A 21,388-nucleotide genomic window follows, 5' to 3' on the forward strand; every position below is an offset into this window, starting at 1 on the left:
GGTCGGACCGTGCTGAGCCGAGCCGAGCTGAGCCGCGCTGGGTCGGACCGTGCTGAGCCGAGCCGAGCTGAGCCGCGCTGGGTCGGACCGTGCTGAGCCGAGCCGAGCTGAGCCGCGCTGGGTCGGACCGTGCTGAGCCGAGCCGACCTGAGCCGTGCTGGGTCGGACCGTGCTGGGTCGGACCGTGCTGAGCCGAGCCGAGCTGAGCCGTGCTGGGTCGGACCGCGCTGAGTCGGACCGTGCTGGGTCGGACCGCGCTGGGTCGGACCGCGCTGAGCCGAGCCAAGTTGTGCAGAGCCGAGCTCAGCAGAGCCGAGCCGAGCCGAGCCAGGATGCTGCGGTACCTGCTGAAGACGCTGCTGCAGATGAACCTGTTCGCCGACTCGCTGGGGGCCGAGGGCTCCAACTCCTCCCAGCTGCTGCTGGGCATCAACCGCAGCATCGCCGCGCTGCACCTCCCCGGCCTCGGCCCCGGCAACGGTACGTGCCCACGGGTCCCGCTGTCCCCGTGTCCCGCTGTCCTGGGGTCCTGGAATCCCGCTGTCCCCGTGGTCCCGCTATCCCCGTGTCCCGGGGCCCCCGTGTCCCTGTGTCCCCGCTGTCCCGGGATCCCTCTGTCCCGTCCCCGGGTCCACTGTTCCCGTGTCCCGCTATCCCGTGGTCTCGGGCTGCTGTTGTCCGGGTGTCCCACCATCCCGGTGTCCCACTGTCCTGGTGTCCCTGGTCCCGGTGTACTGGTGATGCTGGCAATAGCCGCAGTCCCTCAGCCCCAGCTGAGACCCCACCGGGACCAGCGCCGGGTTCCCAGACCGCAAACCGGGAGTGATTCCGTGTCCCGAGATAGTCCCCATGACCCCAAACCGGGACCGTCCCCAAATTTGGAACAACCCCGTGTCTCCAAACCGGCCCCTAGACCCCAAGCCAGGACCATCCCGGTGTCCCCAAGCCAGGTCTGTGTCCCCAGATCCTGAACCAGGAGCTAACCCCTGTTCCCAAACTGGCCCGTGTCCCTACACTGGCCCCCAGACCATGAACCAGGACTGACCCTGTGTCCCCAGATTGTCCCCACACCAATTCCCAGACTCGGAACCAGGACTACCCCCAAACTCCCTGTGTCTCCAAACCAACCCCCAGACCCTGAGCTGGGGGGACCCCAGTGTCCCTAAACCAGCCTGGTGTCCCCAAACCATCCCCATATCCCCGAGCTGGGATGGAGTGGGAGGGCAGAGGGGGACAGCCCGGGCCAGCTATGGGTACTCTGGGTGAGGGAGGGGGTGTCTGCCTGAATTTTAAGGCTTTTTGAGCTTTTCCTCTCTTTTTAGTCTGAACTTCCCTCTCCAGCTGTCTCAGGGTGTCTGATGACAGGGGGGGTGCCCCCAAACCCCCCCTGGGACCCCCTGCCCCAGCACAGCCACCCAGGCACAGGAGGGGGCCTGGTCTGACCCCCTGGTCATCCCAATTAGCCACTGGGCCCAGCTGCGGCCCCTTTGCCCCCCGCTGTGCCCACCCCATCCCGCTGCTGCCCCACGGGGTACCCAGTACCCCGCAGCATCCCTCCTCGTCCCCATGGCAGCTGCATCCCATCCCCATGGCAACCCATCCCGCCTGCCCAGGGTGCCCCAAGTCGCAGCCATCCCCCTGCCACCCTGTGATGCTCAGGAGCTGGGCCAGGAGCAGGCAAAGGGCGTGTGTGCATGCGTGTGTGTGTGTGCAAATGGGGGGGCACGTGTGTGCAGTGGGCATGCATGTGCATGCGTGTGCATGTGTGGATATGCAGGGATGTGGGTGAGCACAGGCTTGTGCAACCCACATGAATGCGTGTGTGGATGTTCATGGATGTGCACACCCGTGTGCATGTGCAAATGCGTGTGCAAGTGCATGTCTGTGTGTGCATACGTGCCCCTGTGGGAATACACGTGTGTGTGCACCTCTGTGTGTGCATAGGTTCGTGCATGCACACCCCTGTGTGAATGCACACGTGTGCATGCATCTGCATGTCCATGTGCATGCAGGCATGCCCCTGCACAAATGCATGCATACACATGTGCACCTGCATGTGCATGTGTGTAAGTGCATGCACATGTGCAAATGCGTGCTGGTGCATACACACCTGCCTCCGCCTGGCAGCATGCTGGTTCATGCATGTGGGTGCATGTGCGTGCACACACGTGTGGGTGCAAGCTGCACGCGTGTGAATGCACATGCACGCCTGGGTGTGCGTTTGCATGTGCGTGTGCATGCAGCTGGTGTCTGGGACAGCAGTGACACTCAGTGACCACAGCCTGAACTGCAGTGCCAGCCGGGGGTGGCACTGGGGACACGGGTGGGCCATGCCATCCGGACCCAGCCAGTTAGACCCCAGCATTAATGAGTGTTAATTATCCCAGCATTAATGAGCATTCATTAATTCCTGTGCCTTAACGGTGGGGATTTTCCTGAAACAACCCCACAGACCCAACATATTTTTTTAAACTTAAAATTAAGTGTTTTCTGTAACACCAGCACCGCTACAGAAAATCGTCACTTGCAGCTGATGGAAAAATCCCCTTTTTGGGTGAATTTAGCGCCAGTCCCATTTCCCCAGGAATGCCCAGTTGGAAAATGGGTAGAAAAGCGGCGCTACTGGGAGCAGAGCTGCTTTGGCCCCCTGTCCCCATCCCCTGGTGTGTCTGAGGCCTGACGCCCACCCAGTCCTGCTCCCACCCTGCGCTGGGGGGGTGCACACAGCTGAGACCTGGCCACACTTCATCTCACCTCCTGCCCACCAAGCAAAGCAGGGGATGGTGCCCCAAAAACCCCAGCTGATGGAGGATGCTCACTCCCCACAAGGCCCCCCTCCCCACCTCCCTGGGAGCAAGGGGGGGCTAGTGGGGACACCCCCCCCCCCCCCTTACTTTTCCTGCAGGGTCCCACCCTCAGCTGGAGGACACAGCACCCCGTATTGTGGAGCATCCCACGGATCTCCTGGTCTCCAAGGGGGAACCGGCCACCTTGAGCTGCAAAGCTGAGGGGCGCCCATCCCCGGCAGTGGAGTGGTACAAAGATGGGGAGCGGGTGGAGACGGACCGGGAGGACCCCCGCTCTCACCGCACCCTCCTGCCGGGGGGGTCCCTCTTCTTCCTCCGCATCCTCCACGGCCGCCGGGGGAAGCCTGACGAGGGGGTCTATGTCTGCGTGGCCAGGAATTACCTGGGGGAGGCCACCAGCAGGAATGCCTCCCTGGAGGTGGCCGGTGAGTCCCTGGAGGGGGGACAATGGGGAGGTGCTGGGGTTGGGGGGGCGTTTTGGGTTGGGGGGGGGATTTGGGGGGGCTGGGGGAGTCTGGTGTCACCGCTGAGCCTACCACGTAGGCAGCTGTGGGGGTGAGGGGCTGCAAACCCCCCAGGCTGCTGGGTGAAAAGAGGTGAAAGGAAGTGAAAATAGAAGAAAAGGAGTGAAAAGAAATGAAAATAATTGAAAATAAGTGAAAAGAAATGAAAAGTAGTGAAAATCAGTATAAACAGATGAAAGTGAAAAGAAGCAAAGAAGTGAAAATAATTGAAAATCAATGCAAAGAAATGAAAATAAGTGAAAACTAATGAAATTAATCAGAAATACTTGAAAATTAATCAAAACAAATTAAAATCAATGAAAACACTGTCCCTGGGGCTCCCCCCAGCCCCCCCCCCCCCCAGCTTTGGCTGCTGGATGGCTCCGGGTGTCCCGCTGAGCCGCAGCTCAGGGTCAGACCCAGGACCGGGATGATGCCGGAGTTAAATCCAGACCAGGCTTAGACCGGGATGAGCGCTCAGCTCAGTCACCAGGGGTTATTCGGGGGGGACGGGGTAGGTTTGGGGGGGGTCACACCCTGCTTTGGGGGTCAGACCCAGGTCCTGCATTGCTAAGCTTTATTATCTCCATGGGGGGAAAGGGGGGGGATCCCCAGCACAAGGGGTGCAGGGGTGGGGAAACTGAGGCAGAGCTGACATCATGCCCCCCCCCCCCCCCCCCCGCAGTGCTGCGGGATGATTTTCGGCAGCCCCCCGGGGACGTGGTGGTGGCGGCAGGTGAACCAGCTGTCCTGGAGTGCGTCCCCCCCCGCGGCCACCCTGAACCCAGTGTCTCCTGGAAGAAGAATGGTGCCCGGCTCAGCGACAAGGACGAGCGCCTGACGGTGAGGGATACATAGGGGGGGGTGGTCCCAAAATCTGGGTTGGGGGGTCTGAGCCCCCCACCCCGGTTGAGTGGGACTGCTTGGCAGATCCGCGGTGGGAAGCTGATGCTGGCCAGCACCCGCAAGAGCGACGCCGGCATCTACGTCTGCGTGGCCACCAACGTGGTGGGGGAGAGGGACAGCGAGCCGGCAGAGCTGGTGGTCTTCGGTGCGTGGGGACAGGGATGTCCTTTTTGGGGTGTTGTGGGTGGCTGCCATCCCGGCAGGACTGATGGCTGCTCCACAGAGCGCCCGGCGTTCGGCAAGAGGCCCCTCAACCAAGCGGTGCTGGTGGAGGGGACGGTGGAGTTTCCCTGCGAGGTGGTGGGGGACCCCCGGCCAGTGGCTCGCTGGCGCAAGGAGGAGGGCGAGATGCCACCGGGAAGGTAAGCGCTGGGTGAGGGGGTGGCTGAGGGGCGGCTGGGTGGCGTCGCTGCCTGCTGGTCTGGTGTGCTCGTCGCATCCCGCATCCCCATGGCTGCAAGCATCCCCATCACATCCCATATCCCTGTTGCATCCTCCATCCCACATCCCCACTGCATCTCGCATCCTCGTTGCATCCTGCCTCCCCATTGCAGCCCCCATTTCCCTTGCATCCCAGACCCCCACTGTACCCACACCCCATCGTACCCACACTCCCAATGCATCCCACATCCTCATCGCACCCCGCATCCTCGTTGCATCCTGCCTTCCCATTGCAGCCCCATTTCCCTTGCATCCCCCACCCCCACTGCATCCCACATCCCCACTGCATCCCGCATCCTCGCTGCATCCTGCATCCCCATTGCAGCCCCCAATTCCCTTGCATCCCAGACCCCTGTCGTACCCCCACCCCCAACGTATCCCACATCCCCATCGCATCCCACCTCCCTGTGGCACCCTGCGCTCTCGTGGTGCCCCGGCACCCTGCCGGCGCCGCGGCCTCGTGGGGTTCCCCCCCAGGTGGGAGGTGCTGCCCAACAACACCCTGCGGATCAGCCGGCTGCGGGCGGAGGACGAGGGCACCTACACCTGCGTGGCCGACAACAGCGTGGGCAGGTCGGAGGCGTCAGGCACCCTCACTGTGCACGGTAAGGGGGGTGGTCCCTGAGGGAGCACCCATGGGTGCTGGCAAAGCAGCCAGGCAAGCCCTTCTCTTTCCCTGCGGTGTGGCAGTGCCCCCCCAGCTCGTTACCGGGCCCCGTGACCAGACTGTTGCCCCCGGCCAGAGCGTGACCTTCCAGTGCCAGAGCAAGGGCAACCCGCCGCCCGCCGTGTTTTGGCAGAAGGAGGGTAGCCAGGTCTGTCCCTGTCCTCATCCTTGCCCCTGTCCCCATCCCCATTCCTTCCGCATCCTTATTCCCATCTCATCTCATCCCATCCCAGTTCCCATCCTTGTCCCCATTCCATCCCTGTCCCAACTGCCATCTCTGTCCCAATTCCCATCCTTATCTTCAGTCCCCATCCTTGCCTGCATCCCATCCCAGTCTCAGTTCCCATCCCTGTTCCCATCCCATTCCTGTCCCTGTTTCCATCCCATTCCCATTCCTGTCCCAATTTCCATCCCTATCCCCATCCCATTCCCATCTCTGTTCTGATTTCCATCCCATTCCCATTCCTGTCCCAATTCCTATCCTTGTGTCCATCCCATCCCAGTCCCAGTTCCCATCCCTGTCCCTATCCCATCGCTGTCCTCATTCCAGTCTCATCCCTGTCCCAATTCCCAACCCTGCCCCCATCCCAATCCCCATCTTTGTCCCCATCCCATCCTTGTGTCCATATTCCCATCCCCATCCCACCCCAGTCCCCATCCCCATCCCATCTCAATTCCCACCCCATCCCCTGCCCCCCCCCTACTCAGCAGCCCTCTCGCCCCTCCCTCCCCCGCAGACCCTGCTGTTCCCTGGCCAGCCCCCACACCCCGCTGGCCGTTTCTTGGTCAGCCCCGGCGGTGCCATGACCATCACCGCCGTGCAGTCCGCCGATGCCGGCTACTACCTGTGCCAGGCCATCAGCGTGGCCGGCAGCGTGTTGGCCAAGGCGCGGCTGGACGTGGAAGAGGGTAAGTCCCATGCCGGCAGAGAACGGGCGCATTCAGTGCATGAGTGGCATCCATCCCATCGCTGAGGAATTCCTGGTTTTCCCCCCATTTGCGGTAGCTCTGGCTGAGCACCGGCCGCCGGTGATCCGCCGGGGTCCTGCTAACCAGACGGTGCTGCCGGTGGGGGCCACGGCGTGGCTTCCTTGCTGGGTGGGGGGCGGTGGCCCCCCGGTCAGCGTCGGGTGGCTGAAGGACGGGAGCACCCTGGTGGGTGCCCAGCCCCGCGCCAGCCTGCTGGAGAATGGCACCCTGCAAATCACCGGCCTCCGGGTGAGCCGGCCTGGAGCTGGGGCTCAGGGCACCCACCCTGGGACCACCCATGGCGGGGCACTGCAGGGGTGGGAGGGGCTCCTGGGGTGGGGAGGGGGGGGTGTGGGTGCTCAGGGTGGTGGGTGCAAAGGGAGGTGGGTGCCCAGGGCAGATGGGTGCAAAGGAAATTGGGTGCTCGGGGTGGTGGGTGCTCGGGGTGGTGGGTGCTCAGGGTGGTGGGTGCTCGGGGTGGTGGGTGCTCGGGGTGGTGGGTGCTCAGGGTGGTGGGTGCCCAGGGCAGGTGGGTGCTCGGGGTGGTAAGTACTGGGGGTAATGGGTGCAAAGGAGATAGGTGCTCAGGGTGGGGGGTCTTCAGGGTGGTGGGTGCATAGGGTGGCGGGTGCCAAGGTGACGGGTGCTCAGGGTGATGGGGCAGGAGCTCTTCCCCTCGCAGGTGACGGACTCTGGGCACTATGAGTGTGTGGCCACCAGCTCGGTGGGCGAGACACGCTGGGGCAGCTCCCTGGAGGTGCAAGGTGGGTCACGGGGACATCACTGCGCTGGAGATGACGTGGCATCGCGGACCACCCCACCCCAGATCTCCATGCACCTCCCTGCAGGCGATGGATCCAACCTCTCCCCACCTTCCCCCGAGCCCGGTGTTCTCCCCGGGCCACCCTCCACCCCTGTGGTCACCAACATCACCAAAAGCAGTGTCACCCTGAGCTGGAAAGGGAACAAGGACAGCAGTGCCACCGATGTCACCTCCTACATAGTGGAGGCTTTCAGGTATCACACCGGTGTCCTCTCTGGCTGCAGGGGTGACGTGGTGGCCTGGTGCCACCCCGCCACGGGTCACCCCTGTTCCCTGGCAGCCAGGCGGTGGGTGGCCCATGGCAGACAGTGGCAGCTGACGTGGAGGGTGAGACCCACACGGTGACCGGCCTCATCCCTGACACTGTCTACCTCTTCTTGGTGCGGGCAGTCAACTCCTACGGGCTCAGCGACCCCAGCGGCATCTCGGAGCCCGTGCGCACCCAAGGTGAGACCTGGCAGTGACGCCAGTGGAGGTGTCCATGAACCCATCACCCTTGGGTGCAGCTCCTCTTGGTGATGTTGATGGGAGGTGCCCATGCACCCACCACCCTTGGGACCATCTCCGCTTGGTGACACCAATGGAGGTGCCCATGCACCCACCACTCTTGGGTGCATCCCTGCTTGGTGATGCTGATGGAGGTGCCCACACACCCAGAACCTTCGGGTGTATCCCCGCCCAGTGATGCCAGTGGAGGTTCCCATGGACCCACCATGGGAATGTAGCACCACCATGGCATCCCCACTTGGTGACACCAGTGGAGGTGCCCATGGCCCTCCACTCTCTCATGTTTTTGTCAGACGCCAGCCCCACGCAGCCAGGGCTGGACCCCGAGCAGGTGCAGCGGGAGCTGGCACAAGTGGCCGTGCACCTCCAGGAACCTGTGGTGCTGCCACCGGGTGCCGTCCGCCTCTCCTGGACTGTGAGTGCTGTGCTGCGCTGCCGGTACAGGGCTCCCAGTGCCGAGCATCCTCCCCATCCCACCCTCCCCTTGGGTCCCCAGGTGGAGCGCCAAGCACCCTTCCTTCAGGGCTACCGGGTGCTGTACCGGCGGCGTGGCGGGCGCTGGGAGGAGGCGCGGGCAGTGTGGGCACCAGGGGAGCGGGGGGCCCTGCTCACAGACCTGCGCCGGGGCCAGGACTACGAGGTCAAGGTCCGACCCTACTTCCATCACCTCCATGGTCCTGACAGTGCCGTGCGTGCCTTGCGCACCCCCGAGGCAGGTGAGTGGGGATGAAGGGGATGGCAGAGGTCCCTGGGGACACCCTGGAGGTGAAATCCCACCTGTCCCTCCCCACAGCCCCCAGCGCTCCGCCGCGAGCTGTCAGTGTGGTTGGTAATGGCACCAGTGTCCGCATCTCGTGGCAGCCACCGCCACCAGCTGAGCAGAACGGCATCATCCGCGATTACCGGGTAATGGCAGGTGGTGGTGGGGACGTGGCGGGTCCCCTCTGTCCCCCCATGACACCATGTCATTGTGTTCCTATGGATGTCCCACATTGTTTCCCACACTCTCCCCCCCCCCCCGCCCCCCCCCCGCCCCCCCCAGATTTGGTGCCTGGGCAACGAAAGCCGTTTCCACATCAACCAGAGCGTGGAGGGGACCGTGCTGGCGACGGTGCTGCAGGGACTGGTCCCCGGTGTCCCTTACCATGCCGAAGTCGCCGCTGCCACCGGTGCCGGTGTGGGTGCCCGCAGTGCCCCTGTCCCCATCCACATCGGTGAGTCCCTTGTCACCACTGCTGCACCCATGGGTGGGGGTGGCAGGGGTCACCTCAGTGCTGGGGACGGCTCCTCGGCACCCCTGCCGGTGTGTCCCCCTTCCCCATGTTGCTTGCAGCCCCCCCGGCAGAGCAGGATGCGGGGCCGGCGGGCGGGAGCAGCGTGGCCGAGCGTTTGGCCGAGGTGGCCAGGCGGCCGGCCTTCATCGCCGGTGTCGGCGGTGCCTGCTGGGTCATCCTCGCTGCCGCTGCCGCTTGGCTCTACAGCCGCCGCCGCAGGAAGAAAGAGCTCAGCCACTTTGCCGGTATGGCGTGGGGTGCTCTCCCTGGGACCCCCCTCACCCTGGCACCCATTACCCCACCAGCCACCCACCACCTCTCTCTTTCCAGCATCCTTTGCCTATACACCCACTGGTAAGCCTATAGGTGCTGCGGGGACCCGGCACGGCCCCTCGCCGCCCTCACCCCCACCTCTTTCCGCAGTCACTTTCCCAGCTCCAGTGCGCGGCAGCCCCAGGTAACCCCCCGGTATCCCCACCGCTCCCCGGGACCCCCAGCGCCAACCGGCAGCACCCCTCACCCTGTCTCCTTGCAGGGCAGCCGCTGCTGGGGGTTACCCGTGGCTGGCAGACGCGTGGCGCGGTGGCGGGGCAGCCGGTGCCACCACTGGCTTGGGGACCACTGAGAGATACTACAATGGTGAGGGATCATCACGGGAACGGGTGGCTTGGACTGGGGGGGTCACTGTCAGCCCTGATGGCACTGGCACCCTCTGCAGATGCTGGCATCACCCGTTACATCGCCCAGACGGAGCAATTTGGGGCCGGGGCCAGCGAGGGTCCGGTTTACAGCACCATCGAGGCGGGCGGCGAGGAGCTCCGCACCTTCCCCCGTCCCTTCTCACAGCATGGGACCCCCTACCCTGGGGGGGGTCCCCAGCTGATGGATGCCCCAGCTCCTCAGGCACCCCGTGGCTGGGCCGAGCACGGTAGGGCGGTGGGATGGGTAGGGGACACACATGGGTGCCAGTGGTGCGGTCCCCTCCCCGCAGCCCCCCCCCCCCCCTCCAGCATCCTTCCTCACTGCAGGGGCCAAAGGGAAGAAGCTGGGGCAAGCGGTGAAACCGCCGGCTGTGAGCTGGACAGAGCTGCTGCCCCCGCCACCTTCAGCCAGCGAGCTCAGCCAGTGCGCCCAGGAGGATGAGGAGGAAGAGGAGGAGGAAGAGGAAGAAGCAGCCAGAGGGTGAGTGTGGGGGTCTGGGGGGACTGGGGCATGCTGGCCCCCAGCACCCACCCTACGGCCCCCACCCCGCAGGCTGGGGACGGAGGAGTGGTACCTTGGTGAGGATGTCCCCTGTGTCACCGCTGCATCCTCGCCCACCGCCTCCTCTGGCTGCCGGTCCACCGCCACCCTGACACCATCACCCTGTGCCACCGAGGACATCCCCCGCCTCCGCAACTTTGATAGCCCCCGCCTGCCCCGGTAGGAGATGGGCCTTGCTGGTCCTGGCTGTGCCATCAGGGTCTGGCTGTGCCATCAGGGTCCGGATGTCCCATTGGGGTCTGGATGTCCCACCATGGTCTGGGGATCCCCATTGTGATTCCACTGTGTTGTCACTATCCAGTCCGGCCTTGCCATCATGGTCTGACTGTGTCATTGGGGTCCAGATGTCTTATAGGGTTCCAGATGTCTCATTTGGGTCCAGATGTTCCATTGGGGTCTGGATGTCCCATCACAATCCAGCCATGCTGTCATGATCCAGCCCTACTCTGCTGTCAGGTCCAGCCGTGCCGTTGGGGTCTGGATGTTCCACTGGGGTCCGGATGTCCCACCATGCTCCAGATGTCCCTTCGTGGTCCATCCATGTTGTTACCATCCATCCCTGAGGTCCAGCTCTGCTCTGGCCATGCTGTCATGATCCACCTGTGATGCTGTGGGCTGGTCATGGCATAGCAATCCAGCTGTGCCTTCGTGATGCAGCTGTGCTGTCACCAGCTAGCTGGGGCATTGCCATCCAGCTGTTCTGTCACGGCTCAGCTCTGCCACCGTCCAGCAGTGCTATTGCAATCCAGCTATGCTGTTGCAATGCTGGCATGCCACTGCAATCCAGCTGTGCCATCAGGGGCCAGCTGTACCATTGCAATACAGCTGTGCAGTCACAGCCTAGCTGTGCTGTGATCCAGCTGTGCGGCTGTGATCGAGTTGAGCAGTTGTTATCCAGCTGTGTGCCGGCTGTGCCATTGTGAGCCAGCCGTGTCATGGCCAACCCTGCCATGCAGCTGTGATCCAGCTGTGGCCCTACCATCCAGCTGTGGTACTCTCACCCAGCCATGCCACTGCACTCATCCAGCTGCCCTGTGCAAGTCCAGCTGTGCAGGTGCAACCCAGCTGTGCCAGCACCACATGGTTACCCCCCACTCCAGCACAGCACGGCGCTGGGGGGTTGTGCCGGCACTGTGGTGGCCACCAAGTCCCCCACCACACTGCCCCCAGCCTGGTTTCACCCTACACCCCCTCTTTGCCAGGAGACCCCCCCATGGTGCCGGCACCCCTCCGCAGGCACCCAGTCCCCCACTGAGTCCAGATGCTGGCGAGGGCCACCTGCCCCGAGCCCGCTGCCCCCCCAGCAGAGGTGAGCCCTGGGGGGCCATTTTGGGTAGGTGGGGGCTTCATCAGCTGGGGGGGTGCTGACACTGCCATCACCTCCAGGGAAAACCCGTGGGGAGACCCCAAAAAGTCACCCGAAGCCCAAATGCAGCCGCTACCGCCGGGAAAAGCAGCTGGGAGGTGAGTGTGGGGGGAAAATGTGGGGGTCCGGGGTGGGGTGTCCATGGTGGACTTAGCCCTCTCCTTCCTCTCTGCCACAGACCTGCCGCCACCACCGCTGCCACCACCGGGTGAGACCCCCGGCCCCTCACCAGAGCGGGATCCAAGCGGGGCCGAGCGCAAGGTCACCCATCGCCCACCCCGCAGTGGTAAGCCAGAGCTGCTGACCCCGTGCCAGAGGGGTTGGGGGGGTGTCACTGCTGAACCCCAGCCTTGTCCCCTCCCTTGCAGACGAGGTTGTCCCCTATGGCAAACCCTCCTGCCTGCCCCGCGGGCAGGTGTCCGGCAGCTGCTCCACGACGGGCAGCGTCTCGTCCCGTGGCTCCACCAGCTCGCGCGGCCACGGCTCAGGGCGCAGCCGGACACCAGGGGACCGCGGTGAAGGGACCGGCCATCGCCGCCGCCCGGGTCCCCCATTTCCCTGCCCGTTGCAGGAGAAACGATAAAGCAGAGGACGAGCTGGTGGCAGGGTTGGGGACACGGGGATGGGGACATGGGGGGGATGGGAGGGATGCTTTTTAATTTCTGAGTGGCACCAAATAGGGTTGCACAGAGCCAGCAGCCCGTGGGCAGCAGCGTGAGGGGGGAACAAGGATGCTCGTGGTGGGACAAGGACAGTCACCTTGGGGGGGACAAAGATGCTCAGGAGGGGTGAGGAGCCTGGAGACAAGGACAATTGGGAGAGACGAGGATGCTTGAAGGAGGATGAGGATGCTTGTGGAGACCAGGGACAGTCGCGACGGATGAGGATGCTGGGGAGGGATGAGGAGGATGCTCAGGGAAGGACAAGGATCCTGGGGACAAGGACATTTGGGAGGGATGAGGATGCTGGGGAGGGACAAGGACAGTCACTGGGGAGGGGGAAGGATGCTGGAGAGGCATGAGGAGGGTGCTTAGGCAGGACAAGGACAATTGGGAGGGCCAAGGACACTGGGGAGGACCAAGGGTGGCCTGGAGGGATGAGGATGCTTGGAAGGGATGACATTTGTGGGGACAAGCATACATGGGAGGGACAAGGACACTGCAGAGGGATGAGGATGTGGGGGAGGGACAAGGAAGGTTGGGGGGGATGAGGACACTGCAGAAGGATGAGGATGCCCAGGGGCTGAGGATCACTGCAGGGAAGAGGACACTTGGGAAAGACAAGGTTACTTGGGAGGGACAAGGACAGTAGGGAGGGATGAGGAGGATGGTCACAGGGGGATGAGGATGGTAGGGAGGGACGAGGAGACTGGGGGGGTGAGGACAGTTGAGGAAGGATAAGGATACTCAGGAGGGATGAGAATGATTAGGAGGAATAAGGACACTCGGAAAGGGCACAAGGTTGTTCAGGAGGGACAAGGTGGCTTAGGAGGGATGAGGACAGCTGGGAGGGCCAGGGGTGGTTGAGGTGGGACAGGGATGCTGAGGAAGGATGAGGACAGTCAGGAGGAATGAGAACAGTCAGCGGGGATGAGGACGGTCAAGGGGACAATGACCCTGGGGAAGGACAGGGACACTTGGAATGGACAACAGTGTTTGGGTTGGACAAGGATGGCTGGGGGGACGAGGATGCTGGGGAAGAAGGACGCTGGGAAGGGATGGGGAGACTTGGGGAGGACAAGGAAGCTGGAGAAGGAGGGACACCCGCCCATCTTGGTGCCACCTACCCTTTGTGGGTGGCTTTTGCTAGCAAAGAGCCCCTTTTTGGGGAACCGCTTAATAAAGCTGGATTTTAGCCGAGCCAAGGGGACTCTGGCTTTGCTGTGTCCTACACCCTGGGGACCGCCACGCTTCTGTCCCTCCTGTCCCTGGCTCGCCACTTGCCCTGGCCCAGGGGCTGCCACTCTCAGACCTGTGGCCACCTGGAAAGAAAAGCACATTTTTCAGCACCACGCAACAGATGACACCCTGCACCACCCCCGGTGCCCATCACCCCAGTGTCAGGGCACCTCTCACCATGCTGTGGGATGCCCATGGCCGCCTCTGTCCTCACTCTCCGTGGGACCCCTAGCACTGTCCCCCAGTCCCAGGGGGGGATGGGGACCCCAGGTGAGAAGACCCCCTCCAAGGGTGATGGTGGTGGTGAGGGACCTGCTGGGGAGAAGGCAGGAGATGGTGGCATCACTGTGGTGTCATGATGGGGCCACCTTCCCCAAGGAGGTGATGATACTCGGGGTCAGAGGGGGGGGTCTGGGGACCCTTCGCTCACCCCCGTAGGCTCCATCGGTGTCCTCGAGGCCAAAGCAGAGGCCATCAACGGCCACAGCCAGCGCCCGGGCGAAGCTGGCGTCCAGGAGGAAGGAGCCATCGCAGGAGCTCACTAAGCTGCAGCGGGCGCTGGCGAAGTTGTCCTCTGAGACAGACCCCCAGCCGTTCAGCAAGGACCCCTCTGGCGAGCCCCGCGTTGCTGGCTGCTCTTCCTCCTCCTCCTCCTCCTCCTCACCCAGCTCAGAGGCTGGTGGCCCATAGATATATCCATATGTGTGCAGTGGCGAGAAGGACCGTGATGTTGTTGGTGCTGGGGGGCTGTGGGGGACACGGCAAGGACACTGCTGGCACCGGGGGATGCTACCACCATGGAGGTGTCCCAGGGGAACAGGGCATACCTGGGGCAGGTGGTGTTCTGGTCCATCTCCAGATCCTCAGCCACCCGCTGCTGCGTGAGGACCCCATCACTGAATGCTGGCGAGAGGCGCCCGGGAACCGGGGATGTGTCCCTTGGGTGCTTGGTGGCCGGGGACATGTCCTTGAGGTACCTGGTGGCCAGAAACATGTTCCTTAGGTGCCTGGTCACCAGTGATGGGTCCCTGAGGTGCCTGGTGTCTAGGAACATGTCCTTCTGGGTGACCAGGGGCATGTCCTTGAGGTACCTGTTGCCCAAGAACATGTCCCTCTGGTGACCAGTGACTGGGGACATATCTTCAGAGTGCCTGGTGCCTGGAGATGTGTCCCTTGGGTGCCTGGTGGCTGGAGGTGTGTCCTTGGGATGCCTCATGTCCGGTGATGTGTCCTCAGTATACCTGGTGATAAGGAACATATCTCTTGGGTGCCTGGTCACTGGTGATTGGTTCCTGGGGCACCTGGTGGCCTGGGACACATCCTTGTGGTACCTGCTGACCAGGGACATGTCCCTGGGGTACCTGCTGCCCAAGAATGTGTCCTTGCGGTGACCAGGGATTGGAGACATCTCCTCAGGGTTCCTGGTGCCAGGAGATGTGTCCCTTGGGTGCCTGGTGGTGGGGGATGTGTCCTTGGGATGCCTGGTGACTGGTGACATGTCCTTTGGGTGTCTGGTGGCCAGAAATGTGTCCCTTGGGTGCCTGGTCACTGGTGATGCGTCCCTGGAGTACCTGGTGGATGGGGACATGTCCTTGGGGTATCTGGTGCCCAAGAACTTGTTCCTGCAGTGCCCGGGGACTGGGGACATCTCCTCAGGGTGCCTGGTGCCTGGGGATGTGTCCCTGGGGGGGGCAGTGGCTGAAAATTTATCCATGGGATGCCTGGTGACTGGTGACATGTCTCCGGGGTACCTGCTGGACAGGAACACGTCCCTTGGGTGCCTGGTCACCAGTGATAGGTCCCTGGGGTGCCTGGTGGCCAGAGACACGTCCTTGCAGTACCTGGTGGCCAGGAACTTGTCCCTCTGGTGCCCAGTGGCTGGGGACTTCTCCCTGGGGAGCCTGGTGACTGGAGAGGTGTTCCCACTGGCTGGGGACGTGTCATCAGGGTGCCTGGTGGCTGGTGACATGTCCCTCTGGCACTTGGTCACTGGTGATGCATCCCTAGATTGCCTGGTGACCACAGACATGTCCCTGGGGCAGCTGGTGACCAGGGATGTGTCCTCAGGGTGCTTGGTGGCCAAGGCTGTGTCCCTTTGGTGCCTCGTGGCTGGTGATGGGTCCTTGGAGTGCCTGGTGGCCTGTGACATGTCCCTGGGATGCCTGGTGACTGGTGACGCATCCCTGGGGCTCTCAGTGACCGGGGATGTGTCCCTGGGGTGCTGAGAGGCTGGAGACATGTCCCTGGGGATCCCAGTGACTGGGAACATGTCCTTGGGGCGCCTGGTGACCGGGGATATGTCCCTGGGGCACACAGTGGCCGGGGACCTGCAGGTGCAAGGGACACGGTGGCTTTTGCATCACAGGGTTGGGGTGCAGGGCACACATCTGTGTCCCCAGAGTGGGGACACCCAGACTCACCGGGTCACTGGTGGGTGCCAGGCATGGGGTGGTCTTGGTGGTGTCGCTGGTGATCTGGTGACACTGGAGGCCAGAGAGGCACTGCCCCGTCGCGGCTTTGGGGAGCTGAAGACTGGCAGCTGCTGCCGGTCCCCTCCAGCCATCATGACAGTGGCAGTGTCACCATCATGTCCCCTTTGCTGAGGCCACCCAGCTGCCAGCCCAAAATCCGTCCCCCACTCGCCTCCACTTCCAGTGACAGGGATGTGGCCAGGGCCACCCGTGAGCAGCGGGGTGCTGTGCACTTGATGCAGCTCTGCGCAGGGGAGGGTGGACACAGCACCATGAGCCACCTCCCTGGTGTCCCCTGTGTCCCCCCATGTCTCCCCCGTACCCACCTCTCTTGCAGATGTGCTCCCAGGGTGCTGGGTTCAGGGTGCTGGGTGAGGTGCACACTCCGGGGTGCCCCCCACCACAGCATCCCGTGTCCCCAGGGGGCAGTGGGTGCCCCCCACGGAGGGTGCTGTGGGTGGGGGGCGTGGGAGGGCTGAGGCTTGGTGGCTCCAAGGACAGGGCTGGAAGGGTGAGAGAGGTCAAGGCACCCATGGGTGCTAAGCTGGGTGTCCCTTGTCCCCTCTATTCTTCTCTCGGTCCCCAGGTCCCTGCTACCTGCAAAGAGGCAATGGGGGGCACCCAGGGTGGGGGTCCCATGGCACCAGGGCATCCCAGGCATAGGGTGGGAGTATGGGGTACCTTTTGCTGATCCCACAGCACTCTGTGAGGGTCTTACGCACTGGATGGGGGTCCCATGGCGTCATATGTGGGTCTCATTGGGATGGGTGGGGGTCCCATGGCACTGGGTGGGGATCCCACAGCATCACGTGAAGGTCTTATTGGGATGGGTGGGGGTCCCATGGCACTGGGTAGGGTCCCATGGCATCATGTGAGAGTCTCATTGGGATGGGTAGGGGTCCCATGGCACCGGGTGGGGGTCCCAGCCCTGGGGCTCTCTGGAGGGATCAGCGGTCCCTTGGCACTGGGTGGGGGTCCCACAGCATCATGTGAGGGTCTCATTGGCATGGGTGGGGGTTCCATGGCACCGGGTGGGGGTCCCAGCCCTGGGGCTCACTGGAGGGGTGGGGGTCCCTGCCATCGCTGCCCAGGAGCCGGCTGCTGAGGCTGCTGCTGCTGCTGAGGTTTTGGGGTGCACAGCCAGGTTTCCAGGGACCACTGAGCCACGGTGAGTCACCAGCCACCAGCCTGTGGGGTGAGGCATCCCGTCAGGGCATCCCATCCCCACCATTCTGGGGACCCCCCGCCGTGTTCCCCACTCCATGGCCACTCACCTGCGGCGAGCCGCAGCGTCCTGCCTGGCACGGCGCTGGCAGAGGAGGAGGAGGAGGGCGAGCAAGGCCAACCAGAGCAATGAGCCGGCAGCTGCGATGACGACGGGCTGCCGCATCACCCGGGCCACCCTGGTGCTCCCCGCTGTCAGCCCTGCAACGGTCCCACCAGTGTCACCCCTGTGCCATCCCTCTGACCCCCACCTGCACCCCACCTCACGCCCCGTCCCCTACCCAGGATGCTGCAGGTGGCATTGCTGGGGACCCCCAGTCCCGCGCTGTTGAAAGCCGCCACCTGGACGCAGAATTCGGCCCCAGGGCTTGGGAGGAGGGTTTCCAGGTAGTGGGTGCCTCCGTCCACTGTCCTGTTCATGGGGTGTTGCCAGCCCTCACCCATGGACCAGACCTGGCAGGCACCGAGAGGATGGGCTCCCTTAGATTAACCCCCTTGATGGGCCCCCATTGATGTGTCCCTCTTGGATGGACCCTCTTGGATGAATCCCCTTGATGGACCCCTTTGGATGAGCTCCCTTGCATGAATGCTGCCAGAATGGATGCCCTGGGATCGACCTCCACCTTGGCTGGCCCCTTTGGATGAACCCCTGTTGAGATCCCCCCTTGGATTGACCCCTTGGATGGATCCCCCCTTGGATGGCCACCCTTGGATAGATCCCCACCTTTGACAGACTCTCTTCTTGGATGGATCCCCCTTAGACAGACCCCTGGGATGGGACCTCAGAGCCCCCCAGCCCCGCCCCGTCACCCCAAACCTTGTAGCCCCGGATGATGCCATTGTGGGCCTCAGGAGGAGGCGGCTCCCAGCTCACAACCACGGTGCCGTTCCCCGTCTCAGCCTGGCCCAGGGTGACGTGCTGGGGTGCCGCGCTTGGCACTGCCAAAAACAGGGGTGCTGAGACACCTGGGACACCCAGCCAACCCCCCATCCTCCACCTGGACATCCCTGGAGGCACCCAATGCCCAACGCACCTTCCTCGGGTATCCAGAGGTGCCTGCTGTTGCTGTCCAAGCCCTGGGTCCCTCCAATGTAGGGTCGGACCTTGAACTCATACTTGTAGCCCCTGCGGAGCGCAGGGATGATGGCGCTGAGCTCCCTGCCTGCGTCATGTTGGATCCAGGAGGAGCTGGCAGGGAGCAGGCAGCGGTACAGCACCATGTAGCCCACCGGCACCGGCGCTGGCACCAGCATCTGAAGAGGATGGGAAAGATTATGAGTCATGGTGGGACCTGGGGACGTGGCTCCAGCCTCACCACTCTGTCCCATCCCACCCCTTCAGTGGGGCCATCCTGGCATCAGACCAACCCGCCAGCGGAGCCGGACAGCGGCGGTGAGCAGCGCGGTGCCGTTGTCCAGGTGCAGCCGCACGGCCAGCAGGTCCCACGGTGCAGCCTCCCGCCGGCCCGTCGGCAGCCGGTCTGTGGGGCAGAGGGATGCTAACAGCAGTGCCGGGCAGGAGCGGGGTCCTCTGGTGCCTGCCCACGCGCTCACTTCAGACACCCATGCCTGGAGACCCTGATGTCTCCCTGGATGGACCCACTCAAATGGACTCCTTGGATGGACCCCTTATGGATGGAACCCCCTTGGACAGACACCTTTTGATGGGTCTGTCTTGGATGGACTGTCTTTGATGGACCCCATGATAGACCCCTACTGATGCATCCCTCTTAGATTCACCCTTTTCATGGATATTTCTTCTTCAATCCCCCTTTAATGGACCCCTCACCCTGGACAGACCCCCTTAAATGGATCCTGCTGGAGGAACCCGCTTGGGTGGATCCCCTTTAAATGGACTTTCTTAAATGGATCCTCTTGGCTGGACCCCAACTGGATGCATCCCTTTAGGTGGATCCCCTTACATGGACATGCTTGGATGGATGCTTTAAGATGGACCTCCTGAGATGGCCTCCCCTTCAGAAGTACTTTGATGGACCCTCCTTGAGTGGACCCCGTTAGATGACTCAATTGGATGGACCCTTTTTTGGTGAACCCCCTTGAACAGACCTTCTTGATGCCCTTGGATGAACCCCCATGGATGGACTCCCCTTGGATGGACCCCTCTTGGACAGACTCCCCTTGGATGAACCCCATTAGATGGATGCCCTTGCATGGACCCCCAGATGGCCCTGGGTGCCCATGATGGTAGAGGTCACAGAGGTCCCACCACTGACCCTCCACGCGGAGGAGGGTGGTGGCGGCGGCAGTGCCCAGCTGGCTCTGTGCTGTACACACGTAGGTGCCGGCATCGGCGGGTGTCACGGCGTAGAGGCGCAAAGTGTGTTCCACATCCACCTCGTGCCTGTGGGTCACCAGCTCTCCATCAGCCCCATCCCCACCCTGGGGATGGGACACATCCACCCTGCCACCACCTACCTGCCCCAAGGCAGGTCCCCATGTTCCTTGTGCCACTGCACCCGCGGCACTGGGTCACCTTGGGCACTGCAGCCCAGCTCCACGGTGCTGCCGGCCACCGCCATGGCATCGCTCGGGTGCCGCACGATGGTTGGCTTCTCTGCAGGGCGACATCGAGGATGTGGCACCAAGGTTGGCCATGACATGTCCACCACCCATGGGAGACCCTTGGCTTACCCAGGACGGAGACATGGGCACCCCGGCTCTCCCTCTTGCCCGCCGCGTTGGACGCCACACAGATGTAGACCCCGGAGTCACTCCGTCGCGCCGGTGCCACCCGCAGCTTCCCGTTGGTGACCACATACCTGTCACCCGCCAAGTCCAAGGTCACCCCATCCTTCTTCCAGGTGACGTGGGGTTCAGGGTGCCCCGACGGGGGGACACAATCCAGCTCCAATGATTGGCCCACTGTGGCCACCAAATCACCCGGCTGCAGGCGGAAATTGTCCCGCAGCGCTGTGGTGGGGAGGGGACACCATGGGTGGGGGGGACACACCATGGCAGGGGGGGGGAATACACAGGATTCTTTGGGGTCCCCCCACCCATATCATCCCCACAGGATGTCCTTACCAGCTGTGGTTTGGGGTGCTGTGGCCACGCCGGGGGGGTGGCAGCCTGTGGGGTGACAAGGAGGCGGTGGGGGTGCTGGTGGGTGCACCGAGTGGGCACAGTCTCAGCCCCCATGGGTGAGGTCGGCAGAATTAAGGGTGTTGCCCCCCACCCACCCTGGGGGGCACACTCACCTCCCCGGCGCAGCGCGGCGAGGCAGAGCCCCAAGCCCAGCGCCAGTGTCCAGCTGCCCGCCATGCCGGCCCCAGCCAGCCTTCCCACTTCCTCCAGAAATCCCAGTCCCTCCCCACCAGCACAGGGGCCGGATCCAGCTCCGGATGGGGGGGACAATAGCCGGACGCGGGGGCTGGGAAGTGCCGGAGGGGGGGGGAGTGGATGCAAAGAGCTCAGCCAAGCCATGGCGGAGGGAACGCCCAGGCATGATGGCACTGGCAGCACCTGGAGGCAGTGGGGTTGGGGATGCCAGTGGTTAATGAGCTTAATTAGTCAGAAGAAATTCCTCCCCCCCAGCCCCCGCCCCCAGCATCTTCAATTCAAGATGAATTAAGAAGACACAAGCTCTCAGCTGGGAACACCATCAGTAGGGACCAGAGTGAACGGCCCAGGGTCTCCCAGGCTCTGCGAGCTCAAATTTGGGTGCCAGCCAGGTGCGTTGAGCTCGTCCAGTCTCAGCTGTCACCCACCTCTCGTGTCGCCCTACCCCGGGAGGGGCCACCCTGTCCCACAAAGACACCCAAGGGTGCTGTCACCGGCCGGGTAGTACGTTTAGTTTATTGGTTAGTAGCGCACCCTGAGCACCCCGGGGTGCCCCAGCACCCACCCCGGGTGCTCCGGGGCCTGGCTCGTTTGGCCGGCCGCTCTCCGGTTTTCATCCTAAACCTATTTCCCGGGAAGGCCTGGGGGAGAGGCAATGGTGCGCGCCCCCAAAACGGGGGATTTTCACAGAAAATCCAGGCGCGGCGGAGGGGCAGCGCTCAGGCCAGGGGGTCGAGCCCACGTTGAGGGGACAGTGCAGCCGGGGGGAGGGGGCAGCTCCCCCATTGAGGCCACCGGCACGTGTGCGCGCTTGGGCGAGCTTGCGTGCTAGCATGCTCCCAGCTCTGTGCAGCGCCGGGGGCTGCATGCCTGGGTCTGTGCGCCGCGGCGGGTGGGCACGGCGCTCGTGTGTGCTCGCCTGGCACGCTCGTGCACAACTGTAGCCGCACGCTTCACGCGTGCTCTTCT

The 21,388-nt window shown here is 63.4% G+C and overlaps 2 protein-coding genes across 5 annotated transcripts; one reads left to right on the top strand and one right to left on the bottom strand.

Moving 5' to 3' along the window:
* Window positions 1–332: 332 nt before the first annotated feature.
* Window positions 333–12,148, top strand: ROBO3 (roundabout guidance receptor 3). Its single transcript, XM_037410079.1, is given in 25 exon segments — window positions 333–480; window positions 2,906–3,232; window positions 3,996–4,153; window positions 4,241–4,361; window positions 4,440–4,578; window positions 5,135–5,262; window positions 5,348–5,472; window positions 6,062–6,233; window positions 6,331–6,542; window positions 6,976–7,310; window positions 7,397–7,563; window positions 7,917–8,038; window positions 8,120–8,339; window positions 8,417–8,529; window positions 8,666–8,837; window positions 8,957–9,142; window positions 9,228–9,354; window positions 9,433–9,599; window positions 9,601–9,768; window positions 9,935–10,079; window positions 10,152–10,319; window positions 10,462–10,516; window positions 11,498–11,624; window positions 11,705–11,812; window positions 11,895–12,148. Coding segments are annotated over 25 exon segments (4,125 nt in total). The 3' UTR covers window positions 12,110–12,148.
* A 14-nt stretch (window positions 12,149–12,162) lies between these two features.
* On the bottom strand, window positions 12,163–20,459 carry ROBO4 (roundabout guidance receptor 4). 4 transcript variants are annotated; one of them, XM_037409975.1, is made up of 20 exons: window positions 20,338–20,459; window positions 20,165–20,209; window positions 19,772–20,050; window positions 19,556–19,694; window positions 19,354–19,481; window positions 18,488–18,600; window positions 18,154–18,373; window positions 17,937–18,058; window positions 17,401–17,572; window positions 17,170–17,320; window positions 16,953–17,083; window positions 16,222–16,398; window positions 15,845–16,139; window positions 15,266–15,751; window positions 14,786–15,175; window positions 14,516–14,665; window positions 14,252–14,401; window positions 13,855–14,171; window positions 13,602–13,739; window positions 12,163–13,507 (listed from the first exon to the last, which is right to left on the bottom strand). In XM_037409975.1, the coding sequence occupies exons 1-20, from the start codon at window positions 20,399–20,401 to the stop codon at window positions 13,362–13,364; spliced, it is 3,813 nt and encodes a 1,270-aa protein (XP_037265872.1). In that variant the 5' UTR covers window positions 20,402–20,459; the 3' UTR covers window positions 12,163–13,361. The 4 variants fall into 4 exon arrangements, with proteins under 4 accessions (XP_037265872.1, XP_037265871.1, XP_037265870.1 ...); XM_037409974.1 differs by having other exon boundaries at window positions 14,786–15,178; XM_037409973.1 differs by having other exon boundaries at window positions 13,602–13,736; window positions 14,786–15,751.
* Window positions 20,460–21,388: the final 929 nt, after the last annotated feature.

This window comes from Falco rusticolus, chromosome 16, assembly GCF_015220075.1.
Source record: "Falco rusticolus isolate bFalRus1 chromosome 16, bFalRus1.pri, whole genome shotgun sequence".
NCBI lineage: Eukaryota > Metazoa > Chordata > Aves > Falconiformes > Falconidae > Falco > Falco rusticolus.

What these genes read in the sequence shown, in the direction of transcription:
- ROBO4 (XM_037409972.1), bottom strand. Translation starts at nt 20,401, where the DNA reads ATGGCGGGCAGCTGGACACTGGCGCTGGGCTTGGGGCTCTGCCTCGCC. An exon ending in TGCCCATGTCTCCGTCCTGG is followed by an intron (nt 19,695 to 19,771) that starts GTAAGCCAAGGG and finishes GTCGCCCTGCAG; the next exon opens with AGAAGCCAACCATCGTGCGG. An exon ending in CAGGGACCCCCACCCCTCCA is followed by an intron (nt 16,399 to 16,952) that starts GTGAGCCCCAGG and finishes TCACCCTTCCAG; the next exon opens with CCCTGTCCTTGGAGCCACCA.